This window comes from Argentina anserina, chromosome 3 (assembly GCF_933775445.1).
Source record: "Argentina anserina chromosome 3, drPotAnse1.1, whole genome shotgun sequence".
In the NCBI taxonomy this organism is placed as follows: Eukaryota; Viridiplantae; Streptophyta; class Magnoliopsida; order Rosales; family Rosaceae; genus Argentina; species Argentina anserina.
Window position 1 is genome coordinate 34,775,181 of NC_065874.1, and position 17,346 is coordinate 34,792,526.

Genomic DNA, 17,346 nt, shown 5'->3' on the forward strand with positions numbered 1-17,346 from the left:
TCAATAGGGTGTAAAGTGACTCAATCTTTCATGCAAGTTTAAGGCAAGCCAGCAATTGAATGAATATCTTTGGTCATGAGTCGCATACATACAGCTTTAACAGAAGGTCAAATTAAGTTGCTACACCATCTGCATTCTTGCATTGCAAACCAAATCAATACTCCAACAAACCACACCACCTACTCACCCAAATGGCTTGCTTTTCCATATATGTATGCCCATTCAATTCCTCTCCCCTTTTTTTGTTTTTAATTAAAAAGAGGATCAAAGGATTCAATTCCTCTTCCCTTCTTTTAGCTACTTGTCTGGTTTTCATGTTTTCAACTCCTCAATTTCAGATACTTGAATTTCATGACCCCCATTGAATATTTACAACAGTTTAGTAGGAAAAGAAATATAGTTGAAGCAAGTTGTTTTTCTTCTTCTGATAAAATTCATAAAAGCCATATATTAGCTTATTAAATCAATTAAAGATTGAGCAGTGAACTAATAACAAAAGGGTAACAAAAACATACCTTGCAAGATTACAATGGAGATTTGATTGACCAATTTTTCCAATGATTTGTTACTTGTAAAGCTTTGGAGTGGGAGATTGCTTGCAACCAACTATCATGGGCAATTGCACAAGGGGGCATTATGGAGGAAGACAAGGCCGTTGTCATTGATTTTGTAATGAAAATATATAGATTCAAAGGACAAAATTAGATTTATTACCATAAAAAATGAGAAAATGGTTGGACTTGAGACAAGCTAATGTGGGTGTAATTATTTGGGCATCTGAGGTCATACAAGTAGGTGTTTCTTATATATTTAATATTTAAATCTTGTAGTTAATATTGAAGGCTGTGAGGAAAGCAAAGGAAGGAGAGAGTGTGGTTGTTCTATACTGCTTATAATAGTGCTCTCTCCCCCTTTGTGTTCTCCTCCTCTCTCTCTCTATGCAACTTTAAAGCAGCCTCCTTTGAATCTCTCCTCTCTTCTCCTCTCCTTTGAGCTCTGTCCTTTCTGAGTTCAAATCCAAACTATGGGAGACAAGGATAAGCCCAAGACCGGTGTCTGGCCAACCGTTAAGCCTTTTGTCAATGGCGGTGCCTCCGGTATGCTCGCTACCTGCGTCATCCAACCCATCGATATGATCAAGGTGCGTCTTTAAACCCACAAAAATTCCACCTTTTCTTACAATTTGTGAGATTTGGATTGGACCCATGTTTCCTAGACGCTTAAAGTTGGTTTCTTTTGGTGGGTTTCAGATCTGTGATTTGTGGGTGTGTTTCGGATTTTGATTTGGCTTAGTGGTGTAATGTGGTTGTGTTGGTTTGGTGTAGGTGAGAATTCAACTGGGTCAGGGGTCAGCTGGACAAGTTGCCAGGACCATGATCAAGGAGGAAGGTTTCGGTTCATTGTATAAGGTAAGCTTATTTGTTGTTTAAGGAGATTGAGGTTTTCGATACATGATATTTACTGTTGCACGTGTTTGAATGAAGATTTTGTATCTGTTTGAGGTCTCGCATCAAGGTGTGGGATCTTAAAATTAGCTTTGAATTTCTAGCAGTAAAGTTACTTGTAGGAACTGGAAATGATTTAGAATTCTTGATGCCAATCAGAGATGCAGTCCTTTCCTTATTCTAAATAGAATGAGACTGTTTTAACATTAGTTAGATTGGTTCAGCGAGATTACAGAGGTAGTTTTATCTTTCGTGGGAACATAGCTAACAGGCTGAGACATTAATACATATCTATGTGGAACACGGGATGAGAACTATAGGTTCTTATTTGGAGATATACCTTGATGGATTTTTTGGTTAGGAAGAAAGATCAGTTCTTACATCAACTGCATCTTGTTACATGTTTTTTAAAATGTGATATTTACCAAATAGTTTCAAATTAAAAATCTGCTAAAATTATCAAATCCTTGACAGTTGCCTTTCATTGCACCTAAGATTTGATGCTGAAAATGTGGCAAAATGCTTTCGGTTGACAGTAGTTACTCATACCAATGAGAGCATGCTAGATTAATTTTTTCTAATTGAGATATTCTTATGTGCAGGGTCTCTCCGCCGGACTGCTGAGACAAGCTACATATACCACAGCTCGTCTTGGATCATTCAGGTGAGTTTTGCAGCACTCAGTAATCGTGTCAGAGTATATCCTGCTACAGATTTTTTTTCTTCAATTTTAAAGCTTTATATGGTTTGTTCAATTTTTTTTTAATCTTGTTAAGTAAGTTTCCTGTGGTTTTATGTGTATTCTGATTATAACATTATCATTCTTAAATTTTGGTTAGGATCTTGACAAACAAAGCAATTGAGGCCAATGAGGGGAAGCCCCTACCTCTGTACCAGAAAGCCTTGTGTGGGCTAACTGCTGGTGCTATTGGAGCAACTGTTGGAAGTCCAGCAGATTTAGCTCTTATTCGTATGCAGGCGGATGCCACTTTACCCCTTGCACAGCGTCGTAACTATACAAATGCTTTTCATGCACTTGGTCGTATTGTTTCAGATGAAGGGGTTTTGGCACTTTGGAAAGGTGCAGGCCCTACTGTTGTAAGAGCAATGGCATTGAACATGGGAATGCTTGCCTCTTATGACCAAGGTGTTGAGTTTTTCAAGGATAACCTTGGTTGTAGCGAAGCTACTACAGTATTGGGTAAGTCTATTTTCCTAGTAGTAGTAGTAGTGTATATATATATATGATAAATTAGACTTTCATACTCTGGGCTTTGAGGTTCTACTTGGTTAAATTCAAAACTTTACTGCATGAAGCTTGTTTATCCATCTAATAGTTCATGTGAGAATTCCAAGTATACCGTATCGTTAACATGGCATGAAGAGTAATTTTTGTTGATATGCTATGGCATGTTTGGAGTTTGCTACGTGTAATATTGACCAACTTTCTTCTGAACATAATGTCACATGACTATTTTTTGTATAATTTTTAAGTTTTATAACTGAACAATAGATTTATTACCAATCATGCTACTTGAATATATATCCCTCTTTTTTTTAAAAAAGAATGTAATGACTAATTTCTTGTATAATTTTGAAGTTTTATAAATTAAGCGGTAGATATAGTTTCCAAACATGCTTCTTCCTTTTTTTTTTTTGAAAGAATGTATTCCTCTTTCTGCATCATCAATTCATAATCATATGTTTGCAGGGCCTTTTTTTTGCTTAAACATCTTGCATAACATTAGACACAAAATTACACTGCTCTAAGGAAATTCAATGTGCAGTTCAGATATCAGAACTTAAAGCCATGACATACTTGTGACTGCCATTTTGTTTCATATACTCGTATTTCCTATGATCTGTTTGGTAGTATTGACAGATGCCTGTTCTGTGTAGGTGCAAGTAGTGTTTCGGGCTTTTTTGCTGCAGCGTGCAGTTTGCCCTTTGATTATGTGAAAACCCAGATTCAGAAAATGCAACCTGATGCTGAGGGGAAGTATCCATACACTGGTTCTTTTGATTGTGCCATGAAAACCCTAAAAGCAGGAGGACCATTTAAATTTTACACTGGGTTTCCAGTATACTGTGTTAGAATTGCGCCACATGTCATGGTACTTTGTTTCTCTGTTTCACTCATTTACTTGCATGAACACTCAATTTGGGTTTTGCACAGGGAATGATTTTATTGACTCCGTGTTTTCTTGTTGTCATTCTGATTGTTTGATGCTTGGTTGTGCAGATGACATGGATCTTCCTCAACCAGCTCCAGAAGCTGGAAACTAAAGTTGGGTTGTAATTCTCTTCCGGGATGGATGCTACTGTATTGAGTTCAAATTACAAACAATAATTTTTAGTTATGTTGTAGTCCCCTTGTTGGCCGTTTCACGCCCACAAAGTCAAAACAATTATTGGAATTTATATAGCAGGATTGGAGTAGGATTCACTGAAGTTCAAATATATGTACTAGTAATTCTTCGGGCGTGTTTGGAATAGGACATTAAACCCCTGCTGATTCTGAAGTTAAGAAATGTTCTCATTAGGCACGGGCACAAGAATGTTGAAGTGAAATAAGTTTTGTAACAGTACACCAGAAAACAGGGGAATGACATTTTGAGCATCAAGTTTTGCACTTTGTTTCCAACGCTTGCAAATTGGAAGTTGTATGCATAATGTGTTATTTTTTTTTATTGAAATTAATTATGAAATGTGGATTTGGAAGCAGGGCAATCCTGTTGCATTCAAAAGTAAAATTGGAACTTCATTTATGGGTTTCATGGTGTTGAAATCAATCGATGTTTTGATGCCCATTTGATTATCAGTTCACTAACATTATTACTGCTACCTAGTTTTTTTAATTGTTTCCACATGAATTTTCCAGTTCTCTTAGGTTGTCCATCAGAAATATGGAAATAGAAAGCATCTGTGACAACTGAGAAATGTCTTGGACTAGGCTTTTGGCCAAGGAACACAGGTAGAACCAGTAGCAGCATGACCTTTTGAATCACCTTCGACGACAATATCTTTAAAATCCTTTTTTTTATACGATATCTTTTAAAATCCTGGAGAAACTAAGGCGTGCAGAACTTCTGTCAAAGCAGTTGCCTCCGCAGCACTGTTGTTTTCTAGTATGAGGAGTGAGGAATGTGGAACTATTGTTGAACAAATCAACAAATATTGATTAACATCAGAACAGAACCCAAACATGAAAGTCGAGAACCATAAGCGCATTTCCTACTATAAAGCATGTCGCCGGAGCACAATCATGTTGGACAAATTATTTACTACAATCAGAAAAAAAATTACAAAAACGAAACTTGTTTGTAGATGGGGCTGGAATTGAACTCCATGGCTTCTCCTTTTTAACTCAAGGTAAATGCCTAGTCTCATTGGTAAGTGGTATACAGTTTCGGGGTAAATATTTATGGAAAGAGAAATTTTAGGTAAAAGGGAGCATCTGTGCAATAAGTCACACTGTACGTACAAAAACAAAACGAGTCTACAAATGGAGTGGCAGAACTCCTCTTTCTGCTTCCTCTCTAAAAGCTCTTTCTTTGTTAGTGTAAGTCCCCATTTCAAATTTCAAACAGAGAGAGAGAGAGAGAGAGAGAGAGAGAGAGAGAGAGAGAGAGAGAGAGAGAGAGAGAGAGAGGTGCTGAGGTGCAGAGCCGCAGAGGTTAATTTTTGAAGATCGAGTATGGAAGAGAAGAAAGGGAATGCTCCTGCTTCAGTGCTCAAGCCATTTGTAAATGGCGGAGTCGCCGGCCTTCTTTCCGGCTGTTTAAATGGCTTCATCGATTATTCAATGTCCAGCCTTCACGACGCTCGTTATAGAAAGCATCCTAACTATGTGCTCTACTGCTTCAATCGCAACGTACACCTTAATCCCACCATTACATCAGACTAGTCTTTTATATGTGCAACTCATTATTGTTACTAATTTTCTTGTTGTTAATTGCTGACAGTGGATTCCTGGGATGGTTTTGGTTGATGCTTTTGCTTTTAGTCAGATACTTGGATTCTACAAGTGAGTTTTTAACTTACAAATTATTACTAGCTAGCTAGAGCCGATCGATTTTGTTTCTTTCATGCATCTACGATTTTGGCTCGAGTGTTAATATTCTGCTGTAATTATATATGTAGCATTCTGAGAGGAGAAGTAGTTGATAGAAATGATGGTATGCGACCAAGTCTGTATCAGGAAGCTGCTAGTGGTTTGATTGCTGGAACAGCTGCTGCGTATCTCAGATTTCCATTCGATTTAGTCAATCAGCATAAGACGGCTGTATCCATGGGACCAATTGCAGATCGTTGGAGAATCAGTAGTCAGTATAGTGTGTCGCATATCTTGAGAGAGGGAGGTCCTTGGTTGAAGACAAAAGCTGGGTTAGGCATGGGTATGGTTGCAGCCTATAATCCAAGTCTCCATTATCTCATCGAGTCTCATGGTTTTAGCGAAAAGGATGCTAAATCTGGTATAGTTTCTTTCCTTGTTACTTGAGAGTCTAGGCAATATTTCAGAGCTTCTGCTTTTGTTTTTGAGGTCCAAGAAATACTAGAATGTTCTGGTTATTTAAGCTTGGCATTCTACTTTCCTTCATGTGTATTATATTGTAGGCTGATAGGTATAACTAGTACATGAATAAACTCCATAGTTTGTTGGGGATCTGTTTTGAAGTGTTTCTTTTTCAAAAGGAATTGATTGGCTCCATAATAGTGTTCATTTTGATTGCAACTACTGAGTTGAATGGAGCTCTGTTCTTGACTAAAAGGCTAATGAAAGAAGTTGTGTTCTATTTGTTTCCAGGTGCAAGGGCTATCTCAGCATTCTCTGCCGCTGCTTGTGCGCAACTGGCAATACATGCAGGCTCCTTCAGTTCCGTGCGTCAAACTCTACAATCAAAAGGACCCCAGGCATTTTTTGCAGGATTTTCTGGTCTCTTTTTTCGAAACGCACCTAAGATTATGCTATTCTGGGTTTTTTTAGAAGGTCTCCAGCAAAAATTCCCAACCGTCAATTGAAGCTTAGCAATCCTGTCTTTCAGTTTTTGGCGATGAGCTGAGGATGAATTGGTTTGGCCAAATTGTAATCACTTCACAATTATCATGTATTCTTAACTCGAGCCTCACTCTTTGGATCTCCTATGCTTTTCTCTAAGTCCAACCTATTCAAGTTTGATTCTGGATTTCGATCATCTGTAAAATTGTAGTTTGGCATGTCTTGTTCTGCATCTTCTATTACGTACGTGATCGTTTTTGTTTATCGTCAACCCTTTATTTCAAGTGGAAAGATTGTTCGTGCTCCCTAGAATTTTAGGTAATCGAACGTCTTGAATTCAAGCATGCGTAGGCAACCGGTACTTGCGTACGAGACGGTGTTGATTGTGATTGCGCTGTCTTGACTTTTAATGCTTTAACGATTGTGACGAGGGTGAGAACTGTAACCTCGTGAGATTCGCCTGTAGGTCGCCTGGTTTGTCCAAGCCTTATTTCACTTCCCGGTATAAGTCGTCATCGATACTTATCCGATGAGATGCGAGTAAGCAAAGCTTCAATGTAGGTAAAACTGGATTGCTAAGGACGTGAGGTCTTTAGTGGATTGGATGACTGTTCGCCGGTTTGCCTCGAGGAGGACTTGAATAGGGTTTGTCATATGAGTTTTTTTAGCGGATGTGCTAGATTTGTATGTTAAGAGTTATGTATTCTTCTATGCTTTTCACTCCTTTATATACTAATCGAATTAGAGTTTCAGCGGTTCTTTTGTTCTTCAAAGATTATATATTTCCTTCATTTAGAGAGTTTGATTCCGGATACAACAAGGATTCTCAATTCCTTGCCGATTTGATAACTTAAGATCTTTGGCGAACAACTTCCTTATGCAAATAGGATCCCGCAAATCCTGTTAAATGAAAACAATAAAAATGATTTGGGCCGCAAGTATCGGTATTTAATCTAAATCGCTTAGAATTTAACTTTTTATTAAATTGGGCTGAAATAAAAATGATTAGTAGCATTACTAGCATATCTAGCACTATTTGGTTAATAGTTTTCGGCCTCTATATTTATCAATTGAGTATAAATTTCAAGGTATGTTTATTTCAATGAGGGAACATAAACAACTCTACTAACTTGTAATCTGATGCTTCCTTCCCCCATTGCTGCCATCTTCGAATTGTTGCAGTATTTGTCTGAATATCTTATCTAGTTTAAGAAAGTTATTGCTTATAAGTTACTAGCAAGAGGCCCGCGCGTCGCTGCGGGGTCGTGACAAAATGCTATTAATTTAGACCTGTTTCCAATGTATAGTTCTTTCACCATATCCAGTTACATGGTCCAATAGATTGGAAGCAAGATTGTCATATAACTCATATTGGTGACAAAAAAATACTACCAATTTAGACCTGTTTGCCTTACCCATTCCCTTTGTTGACACCTTCTTTGTTAGTTAAACATCAAAATTTTATACAACGATCATAAATCTAAACTAACAGTACAAAATTAATTCCTTTAGAACATAAACAAACAAAAATGGTATTGCTCACTCTTGCATTTCAATGAGCAGGTGAACATAGTAAAGAATATATAAAGAATGAAATTAAGCATAAAGATAAAATTCTTTTTATCGAATGATAAAAAAACATTGTAGAAATAATGATATATTCTTTTTATTATTTCGTTAATAACTGCTAAATAATTTTTTTAAGAAAATGATCTTTAAGGGAAGTAAAACAATAATAAAGTAGACATAAAGGCAGATTGAGCAGAACCACAACAATTTTATGTCTACTATGCAGAATCATTGAAATATCGTCTGTTTTAACCTTTGTAGGATTCAGTTTTATGTATGTGCATATATTAAGCTACATACAAAAAATAGACTTGTGTTGTTGATGTTCTTACTGTATGTCACTCGATCGGAATCCGACAGCAGGCTTGTTCTTTACTCACATTGGTAGCCCAGTCCGCAGACCACATTCTATCCATGTGGTTGGGTTATAGTCAGATTCCACTATGAGTTCTTTGTTGCAGTTGAGGCAACTGATAACAAACCCCTAGAAATTACGACCCTTGTAATTTTGGCTATGTAGACAAAGGTTGAGACTTGAAACACATCAAACTCAAGAACCCGGTTAAAGTGATTATAAGAAATGGCTCTAAAAAACATATAATATCTAGCAATTTATTATATACTATTTTTGAGTTGGTCGGTGCACTGTAGCTAAGCACTGTTCCCAACTCGCGCGTAAATTACGGTTATGCCTTCCCTCTGCTTATAACTGCACTCTTGCCATTTGCGTCTGTGTAAAAGTCCAAATCATCATTTTCTTATAACTCTCACCTCCTCGCGTCGTTCTCCTGATTCCTGAAGCTTCTATAGCAGTCTTGATCGGTTAGTTCCTCCTCTATCCAGTTCATTAGAAATCTTCCTCATATTCTGGTATTCCGTTAGGGATATAGAGACAGAGATCGAGGTCAAATGGCGATAGAAGAAGCGATCTCTCTCCGGGTATGTTAATTGATTCTGGTACTTGGTTCAATTTTTGTTCGAAGTTTTTTCTTGCTGTGATGATCGAGCATATACTTGGGTCTTGGATGTTTTGCGATTTTAGATGTTTGGGCATTGATTATTTAACTGTATTTCAATGATCATGCGGCAGCCTTTTTTCTTGCTCAAGTAAGAAATTAAGAGGATTTGGGTCTTTCTGTGATGATGGAGCATATACTTGGGTGTTAATTTTTTTTGCGATTTTAGATGTTTGGGTTTAATAGGATTTGGTCAAAACAACTGAAGACATGAGAAATCATTATAAAGAGCATTACATTGAGAAATCCTATTTGATTTCTGGGCTTCAATTAGATTTGCAGAACTAGAAATCAGTACAAGTTCTCTTCTTTTCAATTAGATTGGCATAACCAAAATTAGGTAATTAACCAAAAAGAAGGCAGTGAAATAGGAAAAACAATAGTACATATATCTTTTAATTTTGGACATAATCATATGCAGTCTGGTTTGGGTCTTTTGTAAGAAGGGTTTGCAAATTTGGATTTGTATTTGTTTTCTGCAATTGTGTTTTTTTTTATGAATTGTTTACCAACTCAGTCAATATTGGTAGGCTGCAAGACTTACTGTGTTATACTGTTATTGCATTTTACTTTCTATCTGACTTGATAATTACATAAGATCTTTATTTTCTATCACCCAAACCTGTACATTTTGTGATAGTAAATTGCAAACTGTTCTACGAAGTTTAATGACTATTTATATTGAATGGTATTGACAAATTTTTAATCTATGAGTAGGTATTGATTGTTTGTGATTTCTCTCTGATCGCAACATACAGAGACCCATAACAAATTCTCTGATTTTGAGTTTTATTTTCCCAGGTTATTCAGATTGTTGCTCGAAAATAAGGTACATTGTTTGATCTCCCTATTCGTGTGAGCTATAATGCATAACCCATAACCCATCTCCTATAAATTATGTATTAACTATAACTTCACCCAATTTTATGTCAGATTAATACAGTTATGAATTGCTCTATATCAGTAAGGGTTGTTCGAATCTTAATATCCTTTGCTTCATTTATGTCATCTAATTTGGTATTTTGGTTTGATTCAAATATTGATTTCATGCAACAAAAAAACCTTGAAGTGAGGGGATTGTATATGAAGACCAAAAGACAACATTCACCTGGCTTTTAAATTGGGGTATATATGTCATACGTTTCGGATTTTAGCTATATATGTGATAGGGTTTAGAGTTGTAAAGTAGTCCCACCTGAGTTCTATCAATTTTTTATATATGGGTTTCAAAGTTTTTAAAGTAGTCCCACTTGAATTTTATCAATTTTGTATACATATATGTTAGCACTCTACTTGATTCTGAATTAAATGCCAAGGCTTCTTGGTTCTGTGCAATTTATATGGATGTAGTTTGTGTCTCCTCTCACTCTATTATTCAGTTTGTATTGGTGTTGACTCTTTAGTTGATCTGTTTTACAGGGGTGGGAAAACTAAACTAAACAAGTAGAAGTCTAGCAATACTAAATGCACCAAACTCAAAAAAGCTCCCCTTGGGTACTTCATTGAAGATGTGAGGCCTCACGGTGGAATCAAGAAGTTATGCTCAGTTGCTTATTCTAATTTAAGTTTTTGTGCTTTCTTGATGTATGCAGTTCTTGGTTTGTATACTGTAACCAAATATACTGATAATTGTTGGTGTTTTAGTGCTAAACAAATCAAATTACTTTAAAATTGTATCTATAATTTACTTAGAGACTATGTCATTGTAAGATGATTTGTGATTTGGTGTTTGATTGAAGGATACTGTACCTCCTGTTAGACTTTTAATTTCTTATTAATATGTTTTATGTGTAGGAATAACTTTGGTGTACCTTTTGTATTAATATACTGTATCTTCTTTGGTTCAAGAGATTTTTCTTCTCTGTCGAGTGATGCACATCGATCAAAAGAGATTGAGACCATGAATGAAGAATCAAGCCGAGATTGGATCAGTTTTAAGGTACAATTTTATATAATTTCTAGAATCTATGCACCTTTTCTTTTCTTTTTTCCAGAATCAATGTAAATTTTCAATGTAAGATTTGAAAGAAAAATTAAATTTGATTTAGTTTAAGTTGCATCTCTAAACTACAAATCGTAGACCTCTGTATCCTTTTTTTTTTTGCCTTCAGCATTGGTGATTGCTTGGTTTATTTACTGTGGTCCATGTACTAAGGTACCAAGGTAATTGGTGATTGCTTAGTTTATCTACCGACTCTCTTGATCGGTTAGTAAAGGAGCTTTTGGGTTGTTGCTATTGGTTTTCACTTTTGAGTGTTGTTGCTAGGAATAACTCATATGTATTTTACAGGTACTTGAACCGTTCGATTCACATAGAGGATAAGAGATGGTTATCTACGTGGTATGTACAACTGTGGTTTACTCATATAAATAGCGCATGGCAATGCTTGGATATCTATCATACTGTAGACCTCTCTTCTCTTGCTAACCTTCCTACTGTACACCTCAGCTACAAATTGCTGAAATGCCTCTCTGTAAGTATTTGTTGATTTTTCTCATTCAATTTAGTTCTATAATTTTGATTACATTGTACAGAATTTAGTCAGGTTTGTCACTTTATTAGTTCTTTGTTCAATTTTGTAGCTTTTTAGGTGTAGTAGCCTTCTTAAAATGCTTATCAATTGTAAGATCATGAGCTTCACCAATTAATCTTATTGGCTTGGTTGATTATAGGTATCAAACATTGATTATGAAATCCTAACCAATAGAACTTTTATGTTCTAATTTCAGAAGAAAAAAAAAATTACAATTGATCTAGAGTTGATATATTTCCTGCGGATATATCAGGGATGACTCAACTAGGTTCAACCTTACATTAGCAAGCCCCATTTCTGTTTCAGGTATGGTAATGAAAGACTGAATAGGTTCATCAAGCTGTGATGTGCAAGGTGAACTATAATGCTCTCAAGTTTTCTTCCTGAGATGAAGCAAATGGCTGATTCATTTGCATAAAAAATGAATCCACATTGGAAGTTGCTGCATTTATTATATAAATAGGATTGCTTCATTAAGGTATGTCTCATCTCTTTTTTAGTGTATCCTGGAATAAGTGGATCGTATTCTTCTTGCAGGACAAAATACTTGGTTGTCTTTATGCATGCATATAATGTCTAACATTTCAAGCAAATTTATAACCGTATTATGTCACTAGCTTTTGATGACTTGAGAGGTGTCCAGGAGATTTTCTAATTGCATGTCAAAAGAACCATAAAACTACATTTGCTTGATCAAACATGTTGTAGTACTGATGTAAAACTAATAGTAGCTTATTTAAAATAGAAAACCAAATTGTGGTTTTTTGGTGTTCCTTAAGAAGGTATGTATACTTTAGCTTCATCAAAGATTTCATTTGATATGTTTCTCATGCTAATGGATTCTTAAATGTATCTGAATTTCATCTTCAACTTTGTGGATTGTCTCCAAGTTTTTTTGTCTTCTTTTAAATGAAATGGACAAATCACTAGATTAGTAGTTAGTATCATATGCACATCACTCTAAGATAGTTGTTTTTGTATGTGCTATGTCTGTTTCAATACATATTATTGGTTATATGACTTTGAGTATAGCTCATGATCATACTTGATGGTACAGTAGTACAGTTAAGTAGTTAACACTACACTAAACCATATGTTGTCAACTGATGTCACTATTCTTCATATTTATACATTAATCATCATAAGCAAGCCAAATTATAAACAATGCTGCAGATTAAAATATTAGCAAAGAGAGAATGTCCCTCTCATGCTCTATCTGTGCTACCACAGTAGCACCATATACTGTTTATTCTGCTTCCTTTGCCAAACACAACTTAGTTTTCATTTACTGACAGTTGAAGCAAAGTAAATTAATGATTTTACTATTATTTCTGCTACCTTTAGCATTCTGTTCAGAATCCCTCCGTCTTCCACTAATGGTGATTCCTAAAATAAGACCTTTTACAAAAACTGGTTGACATGAAGTAACATGTGAAATTTGAACATTTACTCAGCTGCTGGATATTACTTTTCCATGGCTCATACTGAACATGTACAATTGAACATCAGTGTTATTGAAATGCATGTAAGAGTTGAAATCCAAAAACAACAGCCAAAATTGACTAACTATTAATTATAAACTATTACCTCAATAAGACAGAAATTTTAAAAGTTGAAACTCTGAAGCATTTGCTTATGTTCTTTTAGCATAGAAAGGTACCCGAGTTTCCCAGAAACATTTGCTAAACCATGTGTATCAAAACGGTAAGCGGCAGTCTGCATTTTTAACCAGCCGTGAAAACTATTCTTTTTGAGGTATGAAGTTTTGGAAACGAAGAAAAAAAAACTCCTAAACTGTGTTGAACTAAAAATACAGCTAGGATTAGTTTTAAAATACAGTTAGCTCATGTTAGTAGAGATATAAGGCTTTACTTATATATCTAGGAGGCTCAATATAGTTACTTTCGTTTCCAGACTTTTATGCTTCGTTTTTGAATTTGTCATTCACTTTACATCAAGTCATCAACTGAACTTAATAGATATGCTGAAGTTTCAATTTGTATCAATTGTACTAATATATATATTAAAGTTTAAAGAACTTTTGCCTAATCTAATATTCTTTTGGTGTATAATATTTAAATGTAGTTTTTGCATTCTGTCTTATCTTCACGTTGAGGATAATTAGTGGTGTTCTTTGTTTGTGGCTTCCTCAATAGGTACTTCAATCTTTATTCTTTTTTTTTCTCAGTTCTGACTTCTGAGTAGAGTGATTCTAGAATTTCATTGGGAATCAACAAGCTAATATAGATCTTGCTTGCTGAAGTAGTTATATGTACTTGCTAATCAGTGTGCCTCCGACAGTTGAACAAACTTTGTGATTGAATTTTGGTGTTGGGTTTTCATCCAATGAGATAGAATTGCTGCTCATTTTATTATGTTTCGTTATATTCTATTTGTTTTACTTTTTTATTCTTTTGTGGGAATTGGGAAGACATTACTGTAAATGGCTTCAAGTTATGAATTCATCCAGTAGAGCTTCCTATTTTTACAAAGAAGCTTATGTAATATACTTAATATAACTATTGATATATAGTTTTTGTGCTTGGTTCTTCCCTGTAACTTTTGCTACTCTTCCTATATTCGATGTTGGCCTTCATTTTGTTTTTTCTTCTTATTCAATCAAGTGTTGGTGATCTCTGATGTTGTATGATCATGATCATGATCCATTTCTATATTTTATAAAGATGGATATATTAGCATAATGATGTATGAAAAAAATAGAAGTAAATATTCCTTTTATCCTTTGTTCAAGTGAATCATGAGAAACTTCAAATAAATGAACTTGATGCACTTTTAATAATGTAAAACAAAAAAAAAATGGTCTCGATCTTATTTGTACAAAAGGAATTTTTTTATTGCACTTTTGGTCAATGCTAATACTCAATTTTTAGTCCATGCCAATACTCAATTTTTATTTTCAGTTTTGGTTGTTTCTTCCTAATTTTACTTTCATATTACGTGAACTTCATTGCAAAAGAGTCAAATCCGCTGCAACGCGCGGGCTATTTTCTAGTTGTACATACCAGTCTTCTATTTTAATCAAACAGTGATCGTAGCTTTTCAAACTTTTGAATATAACATAACAACATATACATCTCAAGTATCTGATCCAAAATGTACTGTAGTGCTCTAATTTTCTTCATAGGAAAATGACTTCTAACCTGGTGTTGGTGGGATGGTCATGGTATTGGCATACTTTGCACTATAGAAAGTAATTGGAAACCAATCCATTCCAATATCAATTGTACCTTCCAGCACCAATTAAATAAATAAAAATAAACAATCAATATATCCAGAAAACTAAAATCTAACACAAAATGATTTTTAAAACTAAGATCAGAATCAGTTAACAATAACATTAAAGGTTTTTAGTTATTGATTTAGAGTGTGAGGAAAGAGTTATGATCCCAAGTTTGTTAGAATTTGAACATGTAGGTAACTTGTCCTTAATAAGCTACATGGTAAGCTTAGAAAAATGTTTGTTCCAGTAGCTCATTAATGTGTACGAAAGAAGGGAAGTGCCTTTGGCTGTTTTTTTTTTTATATATAAACTGAAAGTAGCATGTTAGTGGTGGAGTAGGTTGCAGTTGCTATTGTATAGGTCTCTACATAATACTTGTCTAATTAGTGATTGATGTTCAATAGTTCACTGAAACAAAATTTGAAACATAAATATGGATATGATAGAGTATTACAACGTTTTGGGTTTAGTCTTATACATAGTTGATGATATATTTCAATAAGGAATCCTAAACCCTATTGGTTTTTTTTTGGACTAGATTGTATTAGGTTTTTGTTATTGAATTACAATTCAGAAAACTTATTGTCCATGTATATTTGGTTTTAGGATTAAAACCTATCATCAAAATCATTTTCATACCTTTCACTGCGTTATATTGAAGGGCTTGCTCTGCTGAAAAGTGAAAATCAACAGAAGAAGTGCCTTTGGCTGTTTTTATTGTATTATTTTCTATAAACTGAAAGTTGTATGTTAGTGCTGGAGATGGTTTAACATATGTAGGTTGCAGCCTTCATGTCATAGAATAGTTCACTAAAAATGTTATACTTGTCATGGAATAGCCTTTTTCTTAATAGAATCACATTTGTAAAAGGCTTTCTTAATTCTAACTTGTTTTGTACAGGGAGCTTGAGTGGACTAAATTACATAGCGATGGAACACGTGTAAACATTGTAGGTGCAGCAAAGTAGCAACTTCAGTTTCTTGCTGCTCCCAGAGGTCTTTTGCAGTTCGGTATTCTCTTTATCCTTTCTTACTGATTGTTACATATTCAATGCATACAAATTCCCATCTTTTATTGTTAGTTTAGCATATACCCTGTGATAATAGAATAGCTTGACAACTTAGTTTATGCGTTCTCTCTCTCTCTCTCTCTCTCTCTCTCTCTCTCTCACACACACACACACACATCTTTACACATAAGATGTGGTAAAAATGACTGATTATAGACGTTTTGTTGTAATTTAATGCCACCCTTAATTTATCTAGATATACATATTATGTGCAGGCATCATTGAAAATATTGAGAGACTAAACAAGGGCATCAATTAGTGTACATTTTATTCAAAGCTTATTGAACTTACAGATTTGTGTGTATTTTCTTAAAACTTGAAATGGCTTTCATGACATTTGTATAAGTTGTATGGAAGTTGATACTATATATATAGAGCAAATTTAATTTGTGCAACCAGATTTGTATTGCAAACATTTACATACTTTTTTTGTATGAACAAAATGATTTTGTATAGTTATAAATGCCAATGGAACAACCGAAGCTATTATTATTAGTAAATAGAATTAGTGGCGAATATGTTGGTCACTATAGGCATATAAAATTTGTGACCATAATATAGTAGTCTTTAAAGAGATTATAAATTAGTGACCACCTAAATTTAGTCACTAAATACATTTAATGACTATATATATATATATCATATTTCATACTTTTAGTGACCATTGTCGTGGTCACTAATGATGATATTTGTTGTAATGCAAGTGGATAAGACACAGGAGGGTAGTCAAGTACTGGTTAACCTCTAGGAGCAGCAACTTACCATATTGCTACAATTTTAGCATATAGAGGTGTAGATCCAGAATTGTATGTCACCTTTTAATAGATTTACAATTGCATGTCAACTTTCAATACTTCAGATCATACCTCTGTTGCTCTTTAATCATTCATTGAACACCGATGATGTTCTTGTCTAATGTACAATGAATTCAACTTGATACTTAATTACACATCAATTCTTGCTTTTGTTTCTGCGAAACTAAATGCAGATCTCATCTTCTGAATTGAAGTGTGGTCATTTAATACCATACTTAATTATGTGCATGTATATACCAATTTGAATGACATAACTTTCAGAACACTATCTTGTGATAAAATAAATACATCATGAATTGGTATCCAGCAGAAACCAGAACATCCATTGGACCCAAAGTAGACTAACTGAAAATTATCTAAGGCTTGATTTACTCGGGTTTTTATGATCATTGTGCTAACTAAGCAAACTAAAATCTTTTTCCTCATTCTGTTCTTTTCCTCCAGAATAATATAGGCCAAAGTATACAACATGGAAATAAAGCAATTCTGGGTTCTAAATTATGCTCATATTGGTTTTCCAACAAGGCTTCAATGAAGAGTTTGCCTAATTCAACACCTTATTGTCTACATGTTGGCAAATTTATGCGGGACAAGAATCGGCAACACATGCATTTAGTGCAGGACTTATCAGAAACAGTAAAGTGATGCATTAGCGCG

The 17,346-nt window shown here is 34.7% G+C and overlaps 2 protein-coding genes across 2 annotated transcripts; both read left to right on the forward strand.

Annotated features, from left to right (window-relative positions):
• Positions 1-897: 897 nt before the first annotated feature.
• LOC126786345 (mitochondrial dicarboxylate/tricarboxylate transporter DTC-like) lies at positions 898-4,077 on the forward strand. The gene is made up of 6 exons (XM_050512140.1): positions 898-1,141; positions 1,326-1,409; positions 2,048-2,109; positions 2,285-2,646; positions 3,345-3,559; positions 3,688-4,077. The coding sequence occupies exons 1-6, from the start codon at positions 1,025-1,027 to the stop codon at positions 3,742-3,744; spliced, it is 897 nt and encodes a 298-aa protein (XP_050368097.1). The 5' UTR covers positions 898-1,024; the 3' UTR covers positions 3,745-4,077.
• Positions 4,078-5,142: 1,065 nt separating this feature from the next.
• Positions 5,143-6,474, forward strand: LOC126787586 (mitochondrial dicarboxylate/tricarboxylate transporter DTC-like). Its single transcript, XM_050513438.1, has 5 exons — positions 5,143-5,319; positions 5,411-5,472; positions 5,589-5,920; positions 6,253-6,326; positions 6,433-6,474. The coding sequence occupies exons 1-5, from the start codon at positions 5,143-5,145 to the stop codon at positions 6,472-6,474; spliced, it is 687 nt and encodes a 228-aa protein (XP_050369395.1).
• The last annotated feature ends 10,872 nt before the right edge of the window (positions 6,475-17,346 follow it).